At 53.7% G+C, this 20,577-nt stretch overlaps 1 protein-coding gene across 2 annotated transcripts; it reads right to left on the reverse strand.

Moving 5' to 3' along the window:
- Positions 1–69: 69 nt before the first annotated feature.
- SHF (Src homology 2 domain containing F) lies at positions 70–20,571 on the reverse strand. 2 transcript variants are annotated; one of them, XM_011928536.1, is made up of 7 exons: positions 20,488–20,571; positions 11,341–11,482; positions 8,423–8,629; positions 6,448–6,588; positions 5,009–5,180; positions 4,744–4,863; positions 70–986 (listed from the first exon to the last, which is right to left on the reverse strand). In XM_011928536.1, exons 2-7 carry the CDS (start codon positions 11,372–11,374, stop codon positions 800–802), a joined length of 861 nt encoding a protein of 286 aa, XP_011783926.1. In that variant the 5' UTR covers positions 11,375–11,482; positions 20,488–20,571; the 3' UTR covers positions 70–799. The 2 variants fall into 2 exon arrangements, with proteins under 2 accessions (XP_011783926.1, XP_011783927.1); XM_011928537.1 differs by lacking the exons at positions 6,448–6,588; positions 20,488–20,571 and adding an exon at positions 14,251–14,351.
- Positions 20,572–20,577: the final 6 nt, after the last annotated feature.

The following is a 20,577-nucleotide window of genomic DNA, read 5'->3' on the forward strand; positions in this document are numbered from 1 at the left end:
CCAGCCGGGGCCAGGGCGGCGGCGATGTTTTGACATCTCGTCAAAGAAAGGAACTTGATGCTTCGAAAGTGCTTTTCACAGCCGGGCTGTGTCTGCTCCAGAGCTGATTTATAAGCAGAATCTGCGCTCGCTTCTCCGCTCCCTCCCCCGTCAGCCCGGGGACGGCGCCGGAGGCGCGGGCGCGGCTGTGCCCGGCAGGATCGGGTTTATTTATTGCCTCTGGCCCGGAGCCGGGGCGGCCTGGGGACTGCACAGTTCCCTCTGCCCGAGCCCCTCCCCTTGTCTCCCCACCCCCCAAAGCCGGCTGCTTCCCAGGGGCCTGCCTTCCCCAAACCTCACCAGACTCTGGAGGAGCCCTCCGACGGGCTGGGGTGGAAGCTGGGGACAGAGGCAGAGAGGTGGTCAGGCGCCCCATGGGGCCGAATTCTGCTCCACCTCGCAGGGAGCCAGTGGGGAGAAGATGGTGGTGGTGGAGGTCGCCACCTCTGCCCTAAGGTCGGAAAGGAGCCGGAGCTGCCAATCTGAAACTCCCTACGACCCCAGCAGCTCTAGAACCCCCTTCCTCCAGGGGCTATCCTTTCTCTCCAGGGTTTCCTCTATCCCCAGCTCCAGCCAACCCCTTACTCCAAGGCCCCAGGAGCCCTTTCCCTTTAGAATAAATTAAGGAATCTCCAGCTTCTGCTCGATACCCGGAGAAGAAAGGTTTGAAAGATCATGTCCCTGGCAAGCGCCACAGCCCTCAGCCAGGTGATGGGCACAGGGCTGGGTACAGGTCTATCACAGTGCCCTGGCTTCACATCTAAAGAGTCCGGATGGCCACAGGGTAGAGCAGGGACATGTGTTCGGCTCCCTTAATGGGTAGCTTGCGGCTGGCATAGTGGTGCACAATTTCAGGGACGCTGCTGAAGGGCGGGCTGTTCTGGCCCAGCACATATTTGTGTTCCTTGGTCCGGGACAGCTTCATGTGCATGAATCCCTGGCTGCTCCTGGGAAGAGGAGAGGAGACTTTGATGAGTGGGGGCTCTCCTCAGCCCCCCATCCAGTAACCCTCCCCAACCCTACAGCAAATGTGGTGGTTCCAAAGCCAGCTGAGAATGAGAGGTGATTGAGGAGATGGAGGTCAGTCCAGAAAGCAGGGGTGGTGGTGGTGTAAGTAGGTAGCACTGGGCATTGGCTTTGTGGTGAGGCCACTGGGTGTGCCAAGAATGTGTGTACAGGGAGTATATAGGGTGTGTGCAGGTGGAAACTGAGTGACCAACACCACCCGCGACCCCTGCTGGCCAACCCTGGGGTCCAGGCACCCTGGCCCTCCAGCCTCTGTGGCCAGGGCCAGTTTAACGTCACCTTTTGTGAGCTGTATGGTAAGACACCGGTGAGGGGCTCCTGGTGACTCATGTGGAACCACATACACCCTTGGCAGGAGGGTGGACAGATGTGACAACCAAGCTAGTCTTGGTTGGGGCTCTCCCTTCTAAAGACTAGGGGGAAGGGAGAAGCTGATCTGGAAGACCCCCCAAAATCTGGGAGTGCTCAGCTGCCTCCTCCTAGGGATATCCCTTCACTCTCTTGCTCTCTGGGTCTTCGACCAAGCCCCTAGCTCATTTATCTGGGCCTTCGGCCTACAATGACTTCATTCCCTTGCTCAGGGACATGCTCCTGCCTCTCCCATCTCCCTGCCACAACCAGGAAATCAGCATCAGTGCCTGGCTCTACCCTCAAGACAAGGACCCCACTGCTCAGAGCTCTGGCTAGCTCCTCAATGTCCAGGGACCCTCGGCCCATGAGAGGGCACGGGAGTACCCAAGTACATTTGTCTAAACCACCATAGCTTGGTCTGTCAGGCCTCGGGTCTGAAACCCAAGCACAGGCAAGGGGTAAGGAATGTTTTGGGGAGCCCTGAAGCCTAAGGGCTGGCCCACTGCTGGCCACAGCCTACCTGGGGACAAGGACAGGGCTTAGAGATTAGTGTGGAAAGCAGAACCAGTGAGGGGGCTGCCTCCATCCTGAGGTCCACCCCGCAGAGAGGTGAGGCTGGCAATCCTTATCACTCGCCTCCCCTGTCTGGGTACAAAGACCCATTTCACCAGGCCCACAAGTGAGAAATCAGAGTGGGGAGGCTGAAGGGAGGTGACAGATGGGAGGAGAAAAGGAGGCCCCAAACTCCATCCCTCTGCCTCCCCAGGCATGGAGTCCTCAGAGCCTAGCAGACTTCTGGGAAAAGGCCTGGGGCCCCAGGGCTGGGCGTGTCAGGGTGCAGGGTGGCGGGGGCCATCTGTAGGTCTGAGATAACTGGGGCTGACAGCTCAGGCCCTTGGGAAAAGGAGCCAAGGGCCTGTGGCAAACGGCCCCTGTGGGTGGCGGATGGGGGGGGGGGGGGGGGGCAGTGTCCCCTGTCAGGCCCAAGGCTGTGGGCAGCAGCATGGGCCCTGCTTTCCTTCACCTCTTCTCAGTTTGGGGCTGACCGCTTCCCCCTTAGTCCGCCTGGGGAATTGTCTCTCCTAAAAGCTGCACATTGTTATCTTCTCGAAAGAGATCTGCCTAAGAAGGACAAGTGGCCAGAGAGCTCAGCAGCCATGTGGATAACCAACCTCCTGCAGAGGGGATGGCTGTGCTTTCCCGCCTCCTGGGACAAAGTCCCAAGGGTCCATTAGGACACAGCAAAGCCCCTACCAGACCCTCAGCGTACTGGGGTTAGGACCAGCTGGGCTGCAGGACCAGGCTGGCAAGCCTTTTTGAGGAAGTTGTTTAATTACCAGTGAAAGCCCTTCCATTAGGGAGAGAAGAGAAACCATAATCATATTTCAGAGAAGCCATTTATATGTAAACAAGGCTCTGGCAGACAGATGCGGAGCCAGGTCAGCCAGGGCGGGAGCAGGTCTCCAGGCCTGCCTTGCCATTTTACCTCCCAGGCTAAGGCAGGCTGGCAGGGCTCCACTCTGGGAGCCAGACCCCTGGCATCTCCCCTTACCTTAGCCTGTACCAAACAATAATATGGCACTGGTGGAGCCCTGGAATACCATGGTTTGCGGAGTCAGACAGAGCTGGGTTCAAATCCTGATTTTGGGACTTTATTACCTGGTGGCCTTGGGCAAGTAACAAGCCTCTTTGAATTTATTTTCTGTCTATAAAAAAGAGATCTATCTTGCAGGGGAGTAGTTGGTTTAGAAATGGCATATAGGTTGCTTGGTGTGCTCCATGAACTTTAACTATAATTTTTAAGGCAATACACATTTCTGAGGTTATATACATCAAATTTTTGACAAAAACTTTTCTGGGAAATGCTTCTTTGATTTTATAATTCAAAGACTCCTAGAGTATGACAGCTGGGAAAAAAAAGCGCTATCTATCAATTCATTTGGCAAAGGTAGAAACCGAGGCTTGGAGATATTAAGTGATTTCCCTAGGATCACATAGCTAATTTATCAAATCCAAGAATAGAACCCAGGTTACCTGACTATAGTCCGGCACTTTTTCTATTATCTTTTTTTTTTTTTTGAGACAGATTCTTGCTGTTGTTGGCCTGGGCTGGAGTGCAATGGCACGATATTGGCTCACTGCAACCTCTGCCTCCTGGGTTCAAGTGATTCTCCTGACTCAGCCTCCTGAGTAGCTGGGATTACAGGTGCGCACCACCACACCCAGCTAATTTTTGTATTTTTAGTAGAGACCGGGTTTCACCATGTTGGTCAGGTTGGTCTCGAACTCCTGACCTCAGGTGATCCACCAGCCTCGGCCTTCCAAAGTGCTGGGATTACAGGTGTGAGCCAACACGCCCACCACTTTTTCTATTATCTTTTAGTGAAGTTGAATAATTATACCCCAGATATGACTGGTTTAGTAGCCCCAAGTTTCCATAGATTGGATTTGTTTGAATGGGAGGGTATACCTGTACTCTGATGGTCCCAGAGAATGTGCTAGAAAGTGGTGCAGGTGTCCTACTAGTGATGGTGGGAGGCAAATGAACATACCACCCCACTGGCTTCCTAACATGGGGTACAGGGTCTACCAGGCAGAACTCCTGGTTGCCCAGGGCAGGGCTGGCCATGCTACCAGGGAGTCTGGGAGGCTGATCTACTGCTCCTGGGAGGAAAGCCTGATGGGAAGGGAGGGCCTTGCCTCCCCTACCTCTTCCAGGATCCAAAAGCTCAGACACCCGCCCCCCGCACCCCCGTCCTCAAACACACACACAGACACACACACTCTTCCTCAGAGTAAACAGGAAAAACAGGAATAACTTTGTATCCACTACCCTGTCCTCCTCCTAGCACCCAGCCCCCCTCCCGCCCCTGGCCACGCTAGAGACTCCCTCAGGCAAAGCTCCTATCTCCTTGCCTATGCTTCTAGAACATCTTGGGCTTCCACTGATAATGACAGTGATGATTTATTGAGCCCTTAGCACTATGCTAAACACTTCTCATGCATTATTTCACCTAATCCTTCCCTATATCCTCCTCCATCCATTTCATTAGTAAGGAAACTGAGGCCTAGAGAGGTTAAGGGGGCCCAGGCCACACAGCTAGGACAGAACCCTTCTGAGCTGCATGCTGCAGATCAACTGTTCCTCCCAATGGACTCTGAGCTCCCTGAGAGCAGGGGCTGAGTCTCAGACATCTCAGGACCCCCAGTGCCTGGGGATTATTCATGGGGGATGGGGACCTCCCCAGCTTGGCAGGCATAAGGGGAATACTGGAGTCCCCTTCCACCCTGCTGGCTGTCCCTGCACCCACAACCGTCCCCACTCACTTGAGGGACAGGGAGAAGTCATTCTTGCTGGTCTCACTGTTGCGTACCAGGTAGCTGGCCTCTTTGCACAGCCGGAGCAGGTTCTCGGCGTCGGTTCGGCTGATGGCCCCGTGATACCAGCTAAGGATGAGAGAGAGGAAGGGGGGGCATCTCTGCTGGGTCCCTCGCCGTCCAGGCCCACCCGTTGTGGGTGTCCCCTGTAGGGAAGCCAGTGCCAGGAAGGGAGGAGCAGACAGGGAGTCCCCAGCTGGACACAGACACTCACACCTGGTTTTCCAGAGGCAGTGCTGGATCCGTCCACTCCCCCAGGGGGCTGCTGGGCTCCACGCTTAGGGGCTTGGCTGACTTGGGGTTCCCTGCAGAGAGTCGGGGAGGTAGCCGCCCCTTCTCCTCCCGGCCAGGTGACAGGCAGCTCTTCTCCGATCCTTCAAACTGGGCTGTGGGGAACATATCAGTCATGGACTCTAAGAACCCTAGAGGTCCCCAGAGGTGACTACTGAATAGCCAGTGCCCGATCCCTACTTCTTCCAGCCCCAGAAAGGATCAAAGGAATGTTCTAGGAGGGCAGCCCATGCTCAAGGGCCTGACTGGCTCTGGGGACATAATCTTGGATCCATCCCCTGGTGGGGGTGGGCCCAGCCTTCTGTGCCACAGGGCCTCGCAGTCCCCACACTGTGGGAGGAGAGGGCAGAGGAGCAACCCGAGAAACCATGCACGCTTCTGCCTCCAGAGCAGCTGATGCCTTCCCCCAGTCCATCCTCTCAGGGTGGCTTCAGCGCTGATGATATTGTTTCTTTCTCCTCCTCAGAGTTCATTACCGTTCTCCAAATCACCCTGCCTAACCATTCTGTAGAAATGACTTATTGATCTGAGAACAATTATCTGATTCCCCTTGGTGCCATCCTGACAGGCTAATCCCGCCCAAAGCCGCCAGCCGGTTCGCCCCTCCCCCACCCCCAACGTTGCTGCCCACTGGCTCCCTTCCCCAGCCCACAGAGGCCCAGAGGCGGCACGTCTGCCCTCCCAGACCAGGGCAGCCTGATAGCTGAGCCTACATAAGGAAAGGCTGAGCCCCCATGGATCCCCTGGCCGCAGGTACACAGGCACACATGCACGTATGGATAGATACCTTCCTTCATCCCATATTTTAAAATACAATATTCAGGCACAAATGTACAACCAGATGCTCATGCCTCTGCACACACACCCTCGGGCGCCCACTCTGGACAGAACTGAACATAGAGGAAGAATTAAGTGTGTTCTTTCTCCTCATTTGGGCTCTTTTTCTCTCCTTGTAGCCCTTTGAAGCCCTTATTGTCTTTCAGTCAGCAGATGCAAGGGTCAGATCTGCTCCTTTGTGCCAAGGAGTTCCACACTTCCTGTGCCTGTCCCACCCCCATCTCAGGAGTATTTGCATTGCTGAAGGATCTGGTCAAGCGAAGCTCTCCCCAAAGTGAATTTTAAATGGTGGATTTTTGTAGCATGGTGAGGAACACATTAGAAAGGGGCCTCCCTGTAGGAGACACCATCCCACAGCTATGGGGAAGCGAGGAATGTGCGTTTTGTGTCTTTCTTCTTATTCCCAAATGAGATTCTTCCTGGGGTTTCCAAACCCTGCCCCACCTCTCAATTCCTCCAACCCAACCCGCAGGGCCTGGAGGGGTGAGGACATGTCACCCTGGCCAGAAGCCCCCCAGGACCCACCGCTGCTGTCCTCCAGGCTGGGCTCAGGGAGGGGTGAGGCTGGACCGGAGATGTCCCTGTCCCCATCAGGCAGGGAGGGGCTGCTGTCCAGCTGTCCCACAGGTGGAGGCCAAGGTAGGTCTTTGATGACCTTAATGTCAACTGGAGCCAGCAGCAGAAGTGAGAAGAGAGACAGACAGTGACAGAGACAGAAAGAGGTAAAGGTTGAGACACCAAAACCCAGAGCCAGGACACAGGACAGCCTAGAAAGGAGGAGGGGGAGGGGCAGACGCGAGGCAGGTCAGCTTTTGGGGAGGGACTCAAGGTCTGGGCGGAGCCAACGCTGACCACACCAGGCTGGCCTGGTCAGAGGGTGGGAAGCTCGGGTGACAAGCAGCAGGATGCAGGGTCTTGCTCTGCCAGCTCGTGGGTCCCCTTCATTTGACCTCTTACAAGCCTCCAGGGCCCAAAGATACCAGGAACAAAGGAAATGCAAGACTAGGAGTGACCAGCCTCTCCCAGCACCACATCCGGGTTCCCATAGCCTCCTGGCGCCCACAGCCTTGCCTCCCTTTCTCCTTTTCCCCACAGCCTGGGAAGTCGCAGGCAGCGAGAAAGAGCCAGCCTCGCCTCAGGTTGTCAGGATTACTCAGACTTGGGGGCAGATGTTTTATTGAAATGTAATCCCCACCCCCCCATCTTGAGAAGAGTGATGCCACTGGCGGCTGCTGGACTGCTAACGAGGTTTCCTAATGACGAGCATAGATTTTCCCATTAAGCAATCCAAACAGTATTGATTCTCCAAGAAGACTTCTGGAGATAAACGGCCCATCCTCAATGGTGTGTGCTTTACAGGAAGAATATTAGAATCCTGTGGTTTTCCAGTCTGGCTGTCAGGGTGGGGAGGGCAGAGGAGAGCTGGGTCCAGCTCCAGGATGAGCCCCTTGCCCAAGCAGGGCAGAGGGGCATATGCGGGCAGGAGTGAAGTCGAATGCTATTTGAGCCCTTTATGTTCACCCTGAATCAAGGACCCAGGAGCAAAAGCCCTCTCCCTACTCCGGGCTCTTGCTCCACCCACCTCAGACCGCTAACATGAACTTTCCCATGGTGGACTTGGACTTGGGATGGACAGTGGTGTGGCTGGGACAGAAGAAACCTGATCTTCATCTGGCAATCACAGCCTCACTCTGCTCCTCAGAAATCTCCCTGGGGCCAGACGCCCCTGGTCTGCCAGGGCGTACCACTGGGAGGCAGAGCCCTAGAATTCAGGTTACACCCATAGCTGTCTTCATTGTTTGAAGTAAGTGCCTTCTTTTGTTAAATGTAAGTATTTTAACATATGTCATGAGTTTCATAAGTTTGTTTTGGAATTTATTTTTAAATATACCCAGTCCCCAAAAGATAGAAGTAGTCAGCCGGGCGCGGTGGCTCAAGCCTGTAATCCCAGCACTTTGGGAGGCCGAGACGGGCGGATCACGAGGTCAGGAGATCGAGACCATCCTGGCTAACATGGTGAAACCCCGTCTCTACTAAAAAATACAAAAAACTAGCCGGGCGAGGTGGCGGCGCCTGTAGTCCCAGCTACCCGGGAGGCTGAGGCAGGAGAATGGCGTGAACCCGGGAGGCGGAGCTTGCAGTGAGCTGAGATCCGGCCACAGCACTCCAGCCTGGGTGACAGAGCGAGACTCTGTCTCAAAAAAAAAAAAAAAAAAAAAAAAAAAAAAGATAGAAGTAGTCTAAGCCTCCCTCTTAGCTTCCAAAAGGTGGTGATGCAGGGCAATACCTTCATCCTTCTCCTGTACCCATTCCTTGACCCTAAACACAGCGCTGTGTCCACACTGCCAACCCCACCCCCTGCAGTACAGAATTCAACTGCATTTCCTAGAGTCCTGATCCTGGGCCTCCCTGGGCTCCTAGGGTCCACTCCTTCCATTCTCTTGAGCCTGGAAAGCTGCTCAGAGGCCCCAGCTGACCTGCCCTCTCCAACAGGACTCACCTGCAAAGGCTTTGGAAATCCGCTCCTTCTTCCACTCCCAGGGCTGGTCATACTCCTCGGGGGGTCTCTCATCATCCTCTGGCAGGCGGGACTCCCGCGGCCAGGGGGCCCCCTCACCTTCCGGAGTGGCCCCATCCTCCTCTGGCTCATAGGGTGTGTCATACAGAGGCAAGGGCTGAGTTGCTGTCTCCTTGGAGCCCCGGATCTCTGCCAGGGCAGGGCAGGAAGGGAGAGGTGAGGGCTCAGCCTTGGCTTTCTGGCTCCCCTCCTCCTACAAAGCTTCTCAGCAACAAGCCAGACCTCCTTCAGAGGAGATGCCCTGGCTCTGGGGGGAGCTCAGCAACCACACATCCTGGGTTCCTCACCCTCAAAACACTTCTGGGTCACTAAAAGCAAGGGAGCCAATGAAGGCAAGGGCAGGTGGGCACCAGAGTAAAAGACAGGAAAAGGATCCTGCGACAGTCAGTGAGGGCTGGGTAAAATTTACAAGTTTAGGAAACTGAGGCACAATCCTCCCATTGTCCACTTCCTCCCTGATGCCAAGTTCCATTTGTTTCCTTCTGTCTCAAATGGTATCATTCCTTTTTATCTTTTTCTTTTTTTTTGAGACAGAATCTTGCTCTGTCACCGAGGCTGGAGTGCCATGGCATGCTCTCGGCTCACTACAACCTCCGCCTCCCAGGTTCAAGCGATTCTCCCATCTCAGCCTCCCGAGTAAGGTACCTACCATCATGCCTGGCTAATTTTTGTAGAGATGGGGGTTTCAACCATGTTGGCCAGGCTGGTCTTGAACTCCTGACCTCAGGTGATCCGCCTGCCTTGGCCTCCCAAAGTGCTGGGATTACAGGTGTGAGCCATTGCGCCCAGCCCGCAAATGATATCATTTCACAATCACAGACACTGCCCAGACACTGTGAACCACCCCTGCCTTGAAAGTTTCCCTTCGACAAGTTACATTCATCGTCATAAAGACCTCTCACTTTGACATTCCACGGTTTCAAACACATCACCTTCTCTGAAGCTAATTGGTTCTCTTTTTGGGATCACTGACCCAGCCCCACCATTATTTTGTCCTTCCTGACTATCTTGAATGCTAATATCTGACCTTCAGTTGTGTGGCCTCCTGTACCACTTCAGGTCACACAAGTCACATCTGCTTCTCCAAAGTGACTACTGGAAAGGCAGTGACCATCCTCACCAAGGACCTGGCAAATACTTTCTTTCTGATCACCCCCAGCTGGCCTCTCCCTAGATCCTCTCTTGGCCTCTGTTCCCCAAGACCAGGTCTTATGTATTTCTCCCTATCCTAATTCCTTGAAATGTATGCCCGGCCTCATGGCACTTGCTGCATCTGTATTTCCAGTCATTTGTGTCCACTGCCATAAAGACCTCTTGCTTTGATATACCATCGTTTCAAACTGACCACCTTCTCCAAAGCTAGTAGTTCTCTTATTGGGATCACTGAGCCCAGTGAAAATATGATAAAAGCTATGGAGCTACTCCCCAGAAAAATGTGCTCCTATATTTTCACACTTAATTTCAGGGCATTCATGGGGGCTTCATGGGGGCTTCCTGGGGTCCACACCCTCTGACCTAAATGGGGTAGTAAGCTTCTCACTTTCTCCATTTCCGTCTACTACACTGTTCTCCTTGGACCTGGCCCTCCTTCATTCTTCAAATCCCATCTGTTCTTTGCCAATACCCAGTGACCTTCACCCTCATCTTTCCGTGTGTAGGTTACTGCTAGGGTGAACCTGCATTCTGCAGGCTCGTGTTTCCAAGGGCTCCATGGAATAATATTTCTGGGATATTCTTGACCACTCTCTGCCTCCCTTACCACCTCTCCCAAGTAGGAAGAGCAGTTTATTGTATTGGTCAGTGAATGCACGCTCTCCTGCTCTTAAAGAGAAAGAACATTCTGGTTCATGCAGTCAGTGGCCTGTTCCTGTGCTGTCTTTGACCCCGAGCCCCAAGTACTGAAGGGCAAGCTCTGAGCTTGGATGGGGACAAGCTCTGGCTCTTCCTTTGCAGGGTTCCCCCACTAGGCCTACTGAGTTGCCCAAGCCTGAGTGGGCAAGTTTAATTCTGTGGTGAAGTATTAAGAAGCCCATTGCGATGACACATAAGCCCATTGTGGTGAACATAAGTAATGTTCTCTAATCAACTTTATCAGTAATAAAGCTGACATTTTCGTCCTGTTCCTCTCTTGCTCAAGGATTCATTATGGCTCCACTCCCCGTTTTGAAGCAAGTCCAGATACCTCATTCCAGCCTACGAAGCACTGCCCTGCCCGTCTCGGACTCTCTCATCTAGGTTCCCATGCACACCCAGCGCTAACATCATTTACCCCTGAACAAACTTCCTCTCACCCTGCCTCAGGGCTGTGGCTTGGACAGACCCACCCCGTCCTCTCTGATCACCCCTGATCTGATCTCTTTCCCCTGGACTCTCTCTCAGCCTCTGTTCCCAAGACCGTGTCTTACTCATTTCTCCCTAGCCTCACTCTTTGGACTACTTGCCCAGGCTCATGACACCCACTGTAACTACATTTCTAGTCATCTTTCTCCAACTGCCATGAAGATGTTTCGTTTCAAACTCATCCCCCCTCCCAAGGGCTAGTGGTTCTCTTTTTGGGATCACTGATCCTCCCAGCCCTCGCCACTATCTTTTCCTTCCTATCTTGAATGCTTCTATCTGAACTTCAGTTGTGTGACCTCCTGTACCACTTCCGGTCTCATAGGTCACAGCTGCTTCTCCAAAACGGCTCTGAAAGGCAGTGACCATCCTCCCCAAGGACCTGGAAAAGACTTTCTCCATATTTTCCAGGGACCAAAGAATCAGTCCTTAGACTTGTGAGTCACAAAGCCTGTTCTGCAGAGCCCAGGCCTCAGGGAGTACCTCCCCTGCCCGTCACTCACCGGCCATCATCTTTTGAGCCTCATAGGGCTCCATGTAGCCATCATTTTCAGGGACCTTCTCTGGGGCTCCTGAAGCTCCTGCTGAACCTTCACCAGTCTCCTGAACATCAAATGGGTCCGCATAGTCTTCTAGGATTGCTAGCTGTGGGAGGAGAGTGAAGACAGTGGGCTTCAGGGAGAGAAGAGGCAACTCTGCTTCTCCCAAGGTATTCTGTCCATGGGAGCAAGAGTCCCAAGTAGGCTGCCTTCGATCCAAACCCCCAGGTACTCAAGGACAGGCTCTGAGCTTGGATGGGGACAAGCTCTGGCTCTTCCTTTGCAGGGCTCTCCAACTAGGCTGCCAACCAAGTGGTATATCCTTTTTTTTTTTTTTTTTTTTTTGAGATGGAGTCTTACTCTGTTGCCAGGCTGGAGTGCAGTGGCGTGATCTCGGCTCACTGCAACCTCCACCTCCTGGGTTCATGCCATTCTCCTGCCTCAGCCTCCCAAGTAGCTGTGACTACAGGTGCGTGCCACCGAGCCCAGCTAATTTTTGTATTTTTAGTAGAGATGGAGTCTCACCATGTTGGCCAGGATGGTCTCGATCTTTTGACCTCGTGGCTGGGGTTACAGGTATGAGCCACCATGCCCGGCCCCAAGTGGTACATCTTTTCCACTAATTTTGTGCCTCTAGGCCATATCCTAGGCTAAATGGCCAGAAGGAGGCTAATGGGCCTCAGGTCCTGCCTCAAGTCAGGGTCCAAGCAGGACCAGAGCCTACACCAGGTGGTTCAACAAAGGCAATTACTTCAGAGAAACAGTTACAAAGGTGTTGGAACTACAAAGTTCAAAGAGCAAGCAAAGAACAGTGAGACAACTCAGAGATTAGCATGGTCCATGCTTACGAGGGCACTTCCAGGTGGTGAACGAATAAACAGCTGCTCAGGATCAAGGAAGGGAAGGGTGAGTACTCATTTTTTCAGTTCTGCTGATGGATCCTCACAACCCCTGTCATGTGGGTATTACTGTCCCCATTTTAAGGAGTCAGAGGCTCAGGGAAGTTAGGGAACATGTCCAGGATCATTCTACGTAAGTAGAATTGGAACCCATGCCCTTTGTGCAAAAGGCTGCCAACCTGCCACCAGGGGGCATCTTGGCTGTCCTGGGAGAGAGAATGCTGGAGCCAGCTTTGGGGCAGCCGTGAAGTTGTGCTGAAGTCCCTGTGGCTCCTAGAGGGCAGGGACAGGAAAGGCTTCACTATGGCCCTTCACTTCCCACGCTGCCCCTTGCTCCCACACAAGTGGCTCACGGCCACTCCTCTATGCCTGCTGCCATTCAACGCAGAGTGAACTGCAAACCACACACTCCGAAGAGGCGCTCAAGGTGCTCGGGGCGGGGCGCAGCTGAGGACAATAGAACCTTTCTTCAGACTGGGCTTGGGCTTCTCCTGATGGGCCGCTGGCTGAGGCAGAGACTGAGCCCAGTTCACCCAAGGCTGCCAGCACCCCGGGAGCACTGCACCAGTGGGTTGACAGGCGATGACAGGAGGTGGCTCCAGGGCCTGCAGCATGGGGAGAGGCCAGTCTTGCCTTTCCTTAAATCTCAGTCTAGGCTTTGATTCTGAGCCAGATCAGGGCTGTAGGAGCCAGCTGGGCTGGGAGGCCGTGGGGTGACTGGCCTGCTCTGGGTTAGAGGAACTGGGAATGGTGACCGCTAGCAAGGCAGAGATGAAGAAAGGAAACTCTCCACCTCGGAGACCCCTTCTGCATGTTCCTTCGACCCCGCTATTCCCTCTGAGGCACCTCCCAACGGCTCCTACCATCTCATCTGGGGTCTTCAGCTCCCACCTTGTTCTATTCATGCCCTCAGCTACTTTACCACCTCCCTCGCATCTCTGCTTGCTTGTGGGAGAACCACTATCTCACAGCATCCCATTACCACCACCGGGCTATCCACACCTGGAGCTCTTTGTCATTTTTGTCTTTCCAGCTCCAGTAAGCACCTGACATACAGCAGGCACTAGACAAATGTTTCTCCTTGATCATCGCCTATCTCCCCTTGGAGGCCTTCACCCCTAGTCCTCCTTCCGCCAGGAAGTAGAGAAAATAAATCCACTCACCCCTACTCGCCCAAGCTGCTTCCTCCCAGGCCAACTGGCACCCACAGCCCCACCCCTTGACCAAGGGGGCTCTGTGGTCAGCCCACCTTCGGTGATTCTGTCAGTCGGCAGCCAGCATCACACTCTTGTGGCAGCCGCTCAACAGTGTCTGAATCAACCAACACATTATCCTTAAATCTTGTGACAGCTCTCCAGTGCTTCAGGAAAAGTCTGTAGTTAAAGAGATTTGAAAGCTTCCACTTTCCTCTTTAGTTTCTCTCTACTCACCTTGGATCACTTTGCCAGAAAGCTGCATGTTCTTTCTACTTCAAAGGCTTTCCCTCTGCCTGGATCGCTTTCTCCTTCCTCCTGAAGAGCTAACTCTTATAGATTATTTCTTTAGAAAGCCTTTCAATACTCCCCCAGGCCTGTTAGGTGTCTCTGTGCCGGGCTATTATCATATTGCATGGTAAATATTTGTTTTGTTCCATGTCTTCCCGCAGACTGTGAGCTTACTGAGGGCAGGAACCATGTTTACTGTCAAATTCCTGAAAGCTCTCCGTAAATATGTGTTAACTCCATTCACATAAAACAGGAAGAATGGACAAAGGAAGTACTTTTCCTTGTTCATTCAGCAGAGGAAGCATAAATCTGGATTGGGTGGGGTCACATGAGGGGACAGTCTTTCCAAGAGAAGCTGTGTCATCAGAAGCTGCTTGGCCGGCAGAAGTACCTGGTCCAAGCCCCCGATATTCCCCCCACCCCTGCTCCTCCACTCCATAGAGCCCCTCCAGCCTCTCCCTCACCAAGCCTGCAGGCAGCACCCTTCTTACCCAAGTCCTGGGCCCATGCCCAGAGCCACGACCCCTCCCAGGCTGGCGTGGGCCTCCTCAGCTCTAGCCTGCAGTGCCCGTGGGCGCCCCGGTGGCAACTCTGCGGGCAGCTCAATGGCTCCTCTGTTCCATTCCTGGCTCCACACCCAGCTCCAGGAAGCCCCGGCCCCACACCCTGGGCTGGGATGCCCAAAGGAGCCGCCCACAGGGCTGGGAGTCAGGAGCAGCAGCAGAGATGCCAGTTGGGAAGGATGGCAGGACAGGCACCCACCCTGGGCACAGAAGATCCCGGGTAGAACCCAGGCCTGCTTTCCTGTGGCTTCTAGGTCCCCAGGATAAACTGCTCAGTGGAGGAAGCTGCCCCTATAGGCTTCCGACCCCTTTGACCTACCCTAATTTGTTGTTTTGTTTATGGTCCCTTTGCCCCACTCTGATGTGCTGTATCCTGCATCAATCTCAGGGCTAGCACACAGTAGATACTCAATGTATACTAAGGGACGCTCCACAGGTGTCCTCTCCAGACTCCATCCTCTGGAGTGACATCACCTTTCAGATCCCTATTCACCTTGACCTCTAATGGCTGCAGGATCAGGCTCTCAGCAGATCTACATCTGAATAGAAATCAAAGACTCCGGCACAAAGGCCAAAGGGAGGAATTGTCCGCAAAGGACCTTTGGGGAAGACACCTAAAACCACGGCTGGTATTTAGGCACACTCTCTGATATGGCCAGAATGCTGCTGAAACGCTGAAAGATTTCCAAACTAGTAGGTAGAGTATCTACTACCCAGAGGATCCCATCCCTCTCCTTCCTGCCACCCGGCAGGGTGCCTCCAGGACTCTGCTATTGTGTCTGTTCCAACTGGGCAGTGCCCCTCCCAGAGCAGCTGTCATACTTTGAATCTCCTTCCTGCTCAAGCCTCTCCTGTGGTAGCTAGCAGGCCCGCCATCTGGTTCCTCTTCCACTCTGCAACTGGGCCAAGCAACACATGCTTGACCCCCACCACGGGGCTCCAGGGGGGTGTGGATCCAGGAGGAGCAAGAGGACACGCGTTACAATGCGCGCCTTGCTCTGCAAGGTCCCCAAAGTCTACCACTGCCCCTCTCCTCTGTTTCTTTAGCTTACATTGAGTGTCTGGAAACCTCTTTTTATCTGTAGACCTCTGTCTTTTTATCTGTAGAAAAAGGATGGTAATAGTACCCATATCAGGGTTGGGAAGAGGAAAATTAATTTGTAAAAGTTCTTAGCCCAGAAGCTGGCATGGAGTTAGTGCTGAACAAATGTTAGCTCTGAGGATAATCTTTTATATTCGGGTATGAAGGCCTCAGAGTTTAGGTGCCTGTCCAGGGTATGCAGCTTGTCAGCAGCAGAGACAAGACAGGGACCCTGGCTTCCTGACGTGTAGTGTCTTATCACAGATTTTCCAAACATTTGGGAAATGCAGCATCTTCTCTCCTCTATTTGTAGATTTAAAATACACTTTAAATCTAAGGAGTCCTGCAGCGAAGAAATCAGTCTAGTTTTGTTTAATCCTGTAATTTCTCAAAAATATTTAACCATGGAAGCCCTTTGTCACTGAAAATCTATTAACCCGTTACAGTTTGGGAAATGGTACATTACTTACCTTCCTCGAGATCAAACTTTTTATACCCATTGTTCCTGCTTATTGCAATGTCCTTCTCCTATTTTATCTGAGAAATCCCTTGACATAAAACAAATGTCTTTCCCTTTTCTAATTACAAGAACAATGCCTTGTTTATAAAACAGTCACACATTACAGACACGCAGTCGATCCTAGCAACCCTCATAAGACCCGTGGGTATGTCTGGTGCCGCCTTAGGATTGGGGACCAAGTGGTGGTTCCCAGCATTCAGGAAGTGGTAAACTCAGTACAGAACACACCCCTCATTCCTTCCCTAAGAGTCTGCTTCCTCTTGTTCATTAGCAAATGCTTAGTGAATACCTCCTCTCTGCCAGGCACCTGGTGGTAGGCGCTGAGGGTCCAGGCATTGGGCTCACTCTACTACCTGCTGGCTGAGAAACCGTGCAAGTGTGACTCAGCATTCCTGTGCTCTGGTTTCCCCATTTGTAACCTGGGGATAGCAGTAGAATCTTCCTCACAGGATTGTTTTCAGGATCAACTGGTCTAACACATGTCAGCTGCTTCAAAATGGTACCAGGCACAAGCGAACTGCTTGGTAAATGTTAGCCACTATATTATTAAAGACAAAAAGACCAAATTTCTGAGTCCTTTTGGAGGAGGCCCACAGTGATAGACACAAAATAAGCTCCAAGTTGTGAAGCCCTAAGGCTGGGCACCAGGCTCTGGGGGCACCCACAGGCCCACCACATGCAGGGTTTGGGCCCCACTTTTGCTCTCACATAATATGTTGATTCTGTGGTGAGGGCTAATGGAGTGGGCAGCAGGTACCCCTTCAAGCCCTGGGCCCCGGCCAGGGCTTGCTCAGCCTAGCCAGCAGCTCCCATCCATGGTCCTCAGGTTCCCAGCTCCCAATAGGCAAAGCGCCAGAGCTGAGTTGTCACTGAGTCATTCACTAGCCAAGGTAAGAAGCACAGATGTCTTCCAGACAGAGTTGGTGCCGCAGTGTGGGGTGACGGCACTGGGCGGAGTGGTCAGGCCTGCCATCCAGTCCCCCAGTAGCTGCAGGCCTCAGCCATCCTCAAAGCAGCAATGGCAGCACAGATGGCCAGCCTATGAGGTTTAAGAGATTTAACTGGTCTACAAAAGTTCCTTCACCTGGACTCCTCCCTTCTCCTCCCTTCCTTCCGCAGACTCTCCTCCTCCCTCTATCTCCATCTGCAAGATAAGCAGATCGGACCTACAGACTCTGTGCAAGTCCTAAGAAGGAACAGTAAAACAAACAAGCAAACAAACTCCAAAAAGGCAAGCACCAGGTCTTCCAGGTGCTGTGTCCCTTTCAGCGCCTAATGACATACACTTAATGAACACTGGCTAAGGGATGGTCCTACATTGACTGGCGGCCCCGATCAACCCTCCTAACCTCAGGGCAGGAATGTCTTGTTCAACTTCAGATGCCCTCACTGTGTCCCTCACTTAACTCTTCCTACCTCTGTCTGTTTCCTCCTTTCCAAATCTGTGCCTGGAGGATCCAAGTCCTGTGGATATCATCTGTGAGATACAACTATTTTTTTAAGTTCTTAATATTTTGGGGCTTGTGAACCCCTATGAGAATCTAAGAGCTATACCTTTCCCCAGAAAAATTGGAAATATCTGCACACAATTTCTGGAAGTTCATGAAGCCCAGGAACCTCTCCATGAGCTAAGAAGAGCCCTGGTTTTAATCCAGGGTGCCTGACTGTCTTATTGTCCATGTTACCTCCCCACCCAGCCCCAAACATGTATCTTGGCATGAGGGAGGCAAAGGACACACTGCACAGATGGTCACAGGCAGCTCAGAGCTTCGCCCAATCAGAGCCCTGTTCCCATATCCATCCCCTTCCCTAATTACACCAGGTTTTTCCTGCTGAAGGTCTGAGAAAAGGGAGCAAACCAAAGGAAGGCCCAGCTCTCTAGCCCCCCTGCCAGAGCATGGCCTGGGGGCCAGACAAGGGCCCAGCATCATGAAGAAGCTCTTCCTCTGGCCAGATGGCAAGGCCCTGCCTGCCCGTTGCAGGGCGCGGCTCCTGCTGCTCCCACACCTGCCCTGCTAGGCCTGCCCAGATGGCCACCCCTGCACCCCTGCCAACTATGGCAGTGGGTCCCAGGATGGGCTGGCAGCCAGAACCCCGCGAGGAGAGAAGGCTAATGGTCCTGAGCCCCCTGGGCCTCTCAGGGTACTGTCCAGGACCTAGTACTCTCCTGCCCCCATACTAACTGGGTTTCTGCTCAATCCCTCTGGCTTGTCATAGAAACACCTCCACCCATTTCATCAAATCTCATGACCCATCCCTTCTCAGAGGGTTCTGACTCCCTCAGCCCCAGCCACTGGGTTCCAGAGGAGAGAATAGGCCCCAGGCCTCATCTCATGTCAGGAGGAGACCTCAAAGCAAGCCAGGAGGCCTGAGAGAATGAGGAACAGAAAACACTGAGAAAGTGGCCACATAGTACATAAACACCAGCTCCACTGGGCCACAGGGGCATGCGCCAGCTCACATCCAGGAGCAGCATCTCTTAGGTTTAGGGTAAGGGACTCAGGCACCTTGTCTGAGCTTTTCCTAGGGGAAGACTCAGACCCCAAACTCTGCTCCTAAATGGGTGGGGAGCTGCTCTTTCTAAATGGTGGGAGGCCCCAGGTCAGGGCCCATAGAGATAGCATCCCTGCACCGGGCCAACTCAGGTGGTATCCTGGGTCTTTCTCATCACACGCATTAAAGAAACCACAGATTGTATGGCTCCTGGGAGAGCCTGCTGGATTTCATTCCTGTCCCTGTAGCTGACAAAGGAGTCAGACATCTCTTGGCCCCTAAGTCTGAAAAGCACACAGATCACAGGGCTGACCCAAGCTGAGGCATGGAGGCCCTTGGCAAGAAGAGGCTGTGAGTCTCTGCATGGAACTGTGTGGGTGCCGCCCCTTCCTTGGGGGTGTCTGGGAAAATGTGCAAGGGAAGCTGCGGCTAGGGGAGTCCCTGACCCTCAGGCCACCCTGATAATGGACAGTCACCATGCAGGACATATTTATGCACCCTTCTTTATGTCAAGCATTGTGTCAGGCACTTGGGAGACACAAGAAGACATGGTCCGTGTCCTGGAGGAGCCCATGGCTTGGTGGGCAGCCTGTTAGGTCATCCAAGCCACTGTAGAGAGGAGAAGGGCCAAAGACAGCTCAGGCCCATGTTGCCTATGCCAAACAGGCAGTGGTTAGAGAAGAGGAGACTGACTGGTCAGTGGGAAGAACAGAGCCTCTCTCTGCCTCACTGTCACCACCTCCATCACATCACACAATAGCGGGGGACAAGAAGCAGACAAGCACAGCCTGGGAGAAGTGCCCTTGAACCTTCCTCTGCAGAATAAGTATCCTGGCCCGGGATGGGCAGCCATGTCCCATAGCAAAAACTAGGAGAAAAAGAATTTGCATTCCTGAGGCTTCTGCTCTGGCCCTGACAGATCCCTCTCATCCAGGAAATCTGGCGGAACGGCGCTCTCTCAGCTAAAAAGCCTCAATCCTGGAGCCAACAGATTCGGAAAGCAACTCTGCACTCCAATCAAAGAAAAATGTTCTCTGCTGAGGAGAGGGGGTAGGCCCCAGAACTGAGCTCCCGGGGTGAGCGAAGGAGGACAGCAGAGCCAAGGCAGCCCACAGAGTCATCATCACAGAACTGAGGGGCCTGGAATGGCTTTCAGCTCTCGCTCTGCCAGGGAGGAATAAGGCCGACCGGAGTCAGGGCAGGGCCCTGAGGCATGGTGGATGTCCTGTTCTCCTCCCTATCCTGGTGCCTGCAGACCCGAGAAAAGCTCCAGCCTCCCTTAGAATGGACCTGGGGGAGAGGGAGGCCAGGTGGAGAGGAGGAATGGGCTCAGCTGCTTAGCCCCATGTGGGCAACAGGTCCTGAGCACTGACTATCCTCATACCTGATAGGACAAGGAAAGGAGGAAAGAGTGGGCCTGGACCCCAGGAACCCCCCTTGGCAAGAACTGTAAGCTGCCTGTCTTGGCCTCCTGAGAACAACAGCCCATAGGGCAAAGGCCAGTTCGCGCTGTGTCTGCAAGGAGAAACCCGCCTTCACCTCCTTTCTGGGGCTTCGGCACCTGCAAGGATGCTTAGGCTGGACAAATAGGAGGAGGAAGAGGAGGAGGAAGCAAAGAGGCAACAGGAGGGAAGAGCTTTGTGCTGGCTATGCCCTGGGGGAAGGGTCAGAGATCAAAGGGCAGTGAGCTGCTGCTTCCAGAGGGGCAGAAAGGCCATCAACCAGTGGGGGTTGGGAGGTGCGCCTCAATTCCCGCTAGAAAAAGGCTCACGGATCAGGCTGGAGGGGGCTGCGAAGTGCAGAGCCAGCCCGGGAGGGGGAGGGTCACCAGTCCTGGGGCCATTACAGGGAATGGGGCAGAGGGGCAGAGTTTGGGGCTTCCGTCTCAGATTAGTCGGCTGAGAACCTGAACAAAGGTGGGTGAAGGCTCGGAGCCCCGGGGTCAGGGGCTCGCGTCTGCCAGTCGCTGAGACACCGAGGGGCCCGGGTCAGGCCACCTTTGTCCCTCTCGCAACCTCCAGACCCCTGACCGCCTCCCCTCCCCGCCATCCCAGCCTGGCGCGGCACTCACCCTGTCGCTGCTGGCGGGGGGTCCGGAGATCCGCTCATCAGCAGGGGGCGCCGGGGGCCCCGGGGTCTCGACCCGAATAAGGCGGTGTGG

The sequence above is a fragment of the Colobus angolensis genome, unplaced genomic scaffold, assembly GCF_000951035.1.
Source record: "Colobus angolensis palliatus isolate OR3802 unplaced genomic scaffold, Cang.pa_1.0 Scaffold78, whole genome shotgun sequence".
Classification (NCBI taxonomy): domain Eukaryota; kingdom Metazoa; phylum Chordata; class Mammalia; order Primates; family Cercopithecidae; genus Colobus; species Colobus angolensis.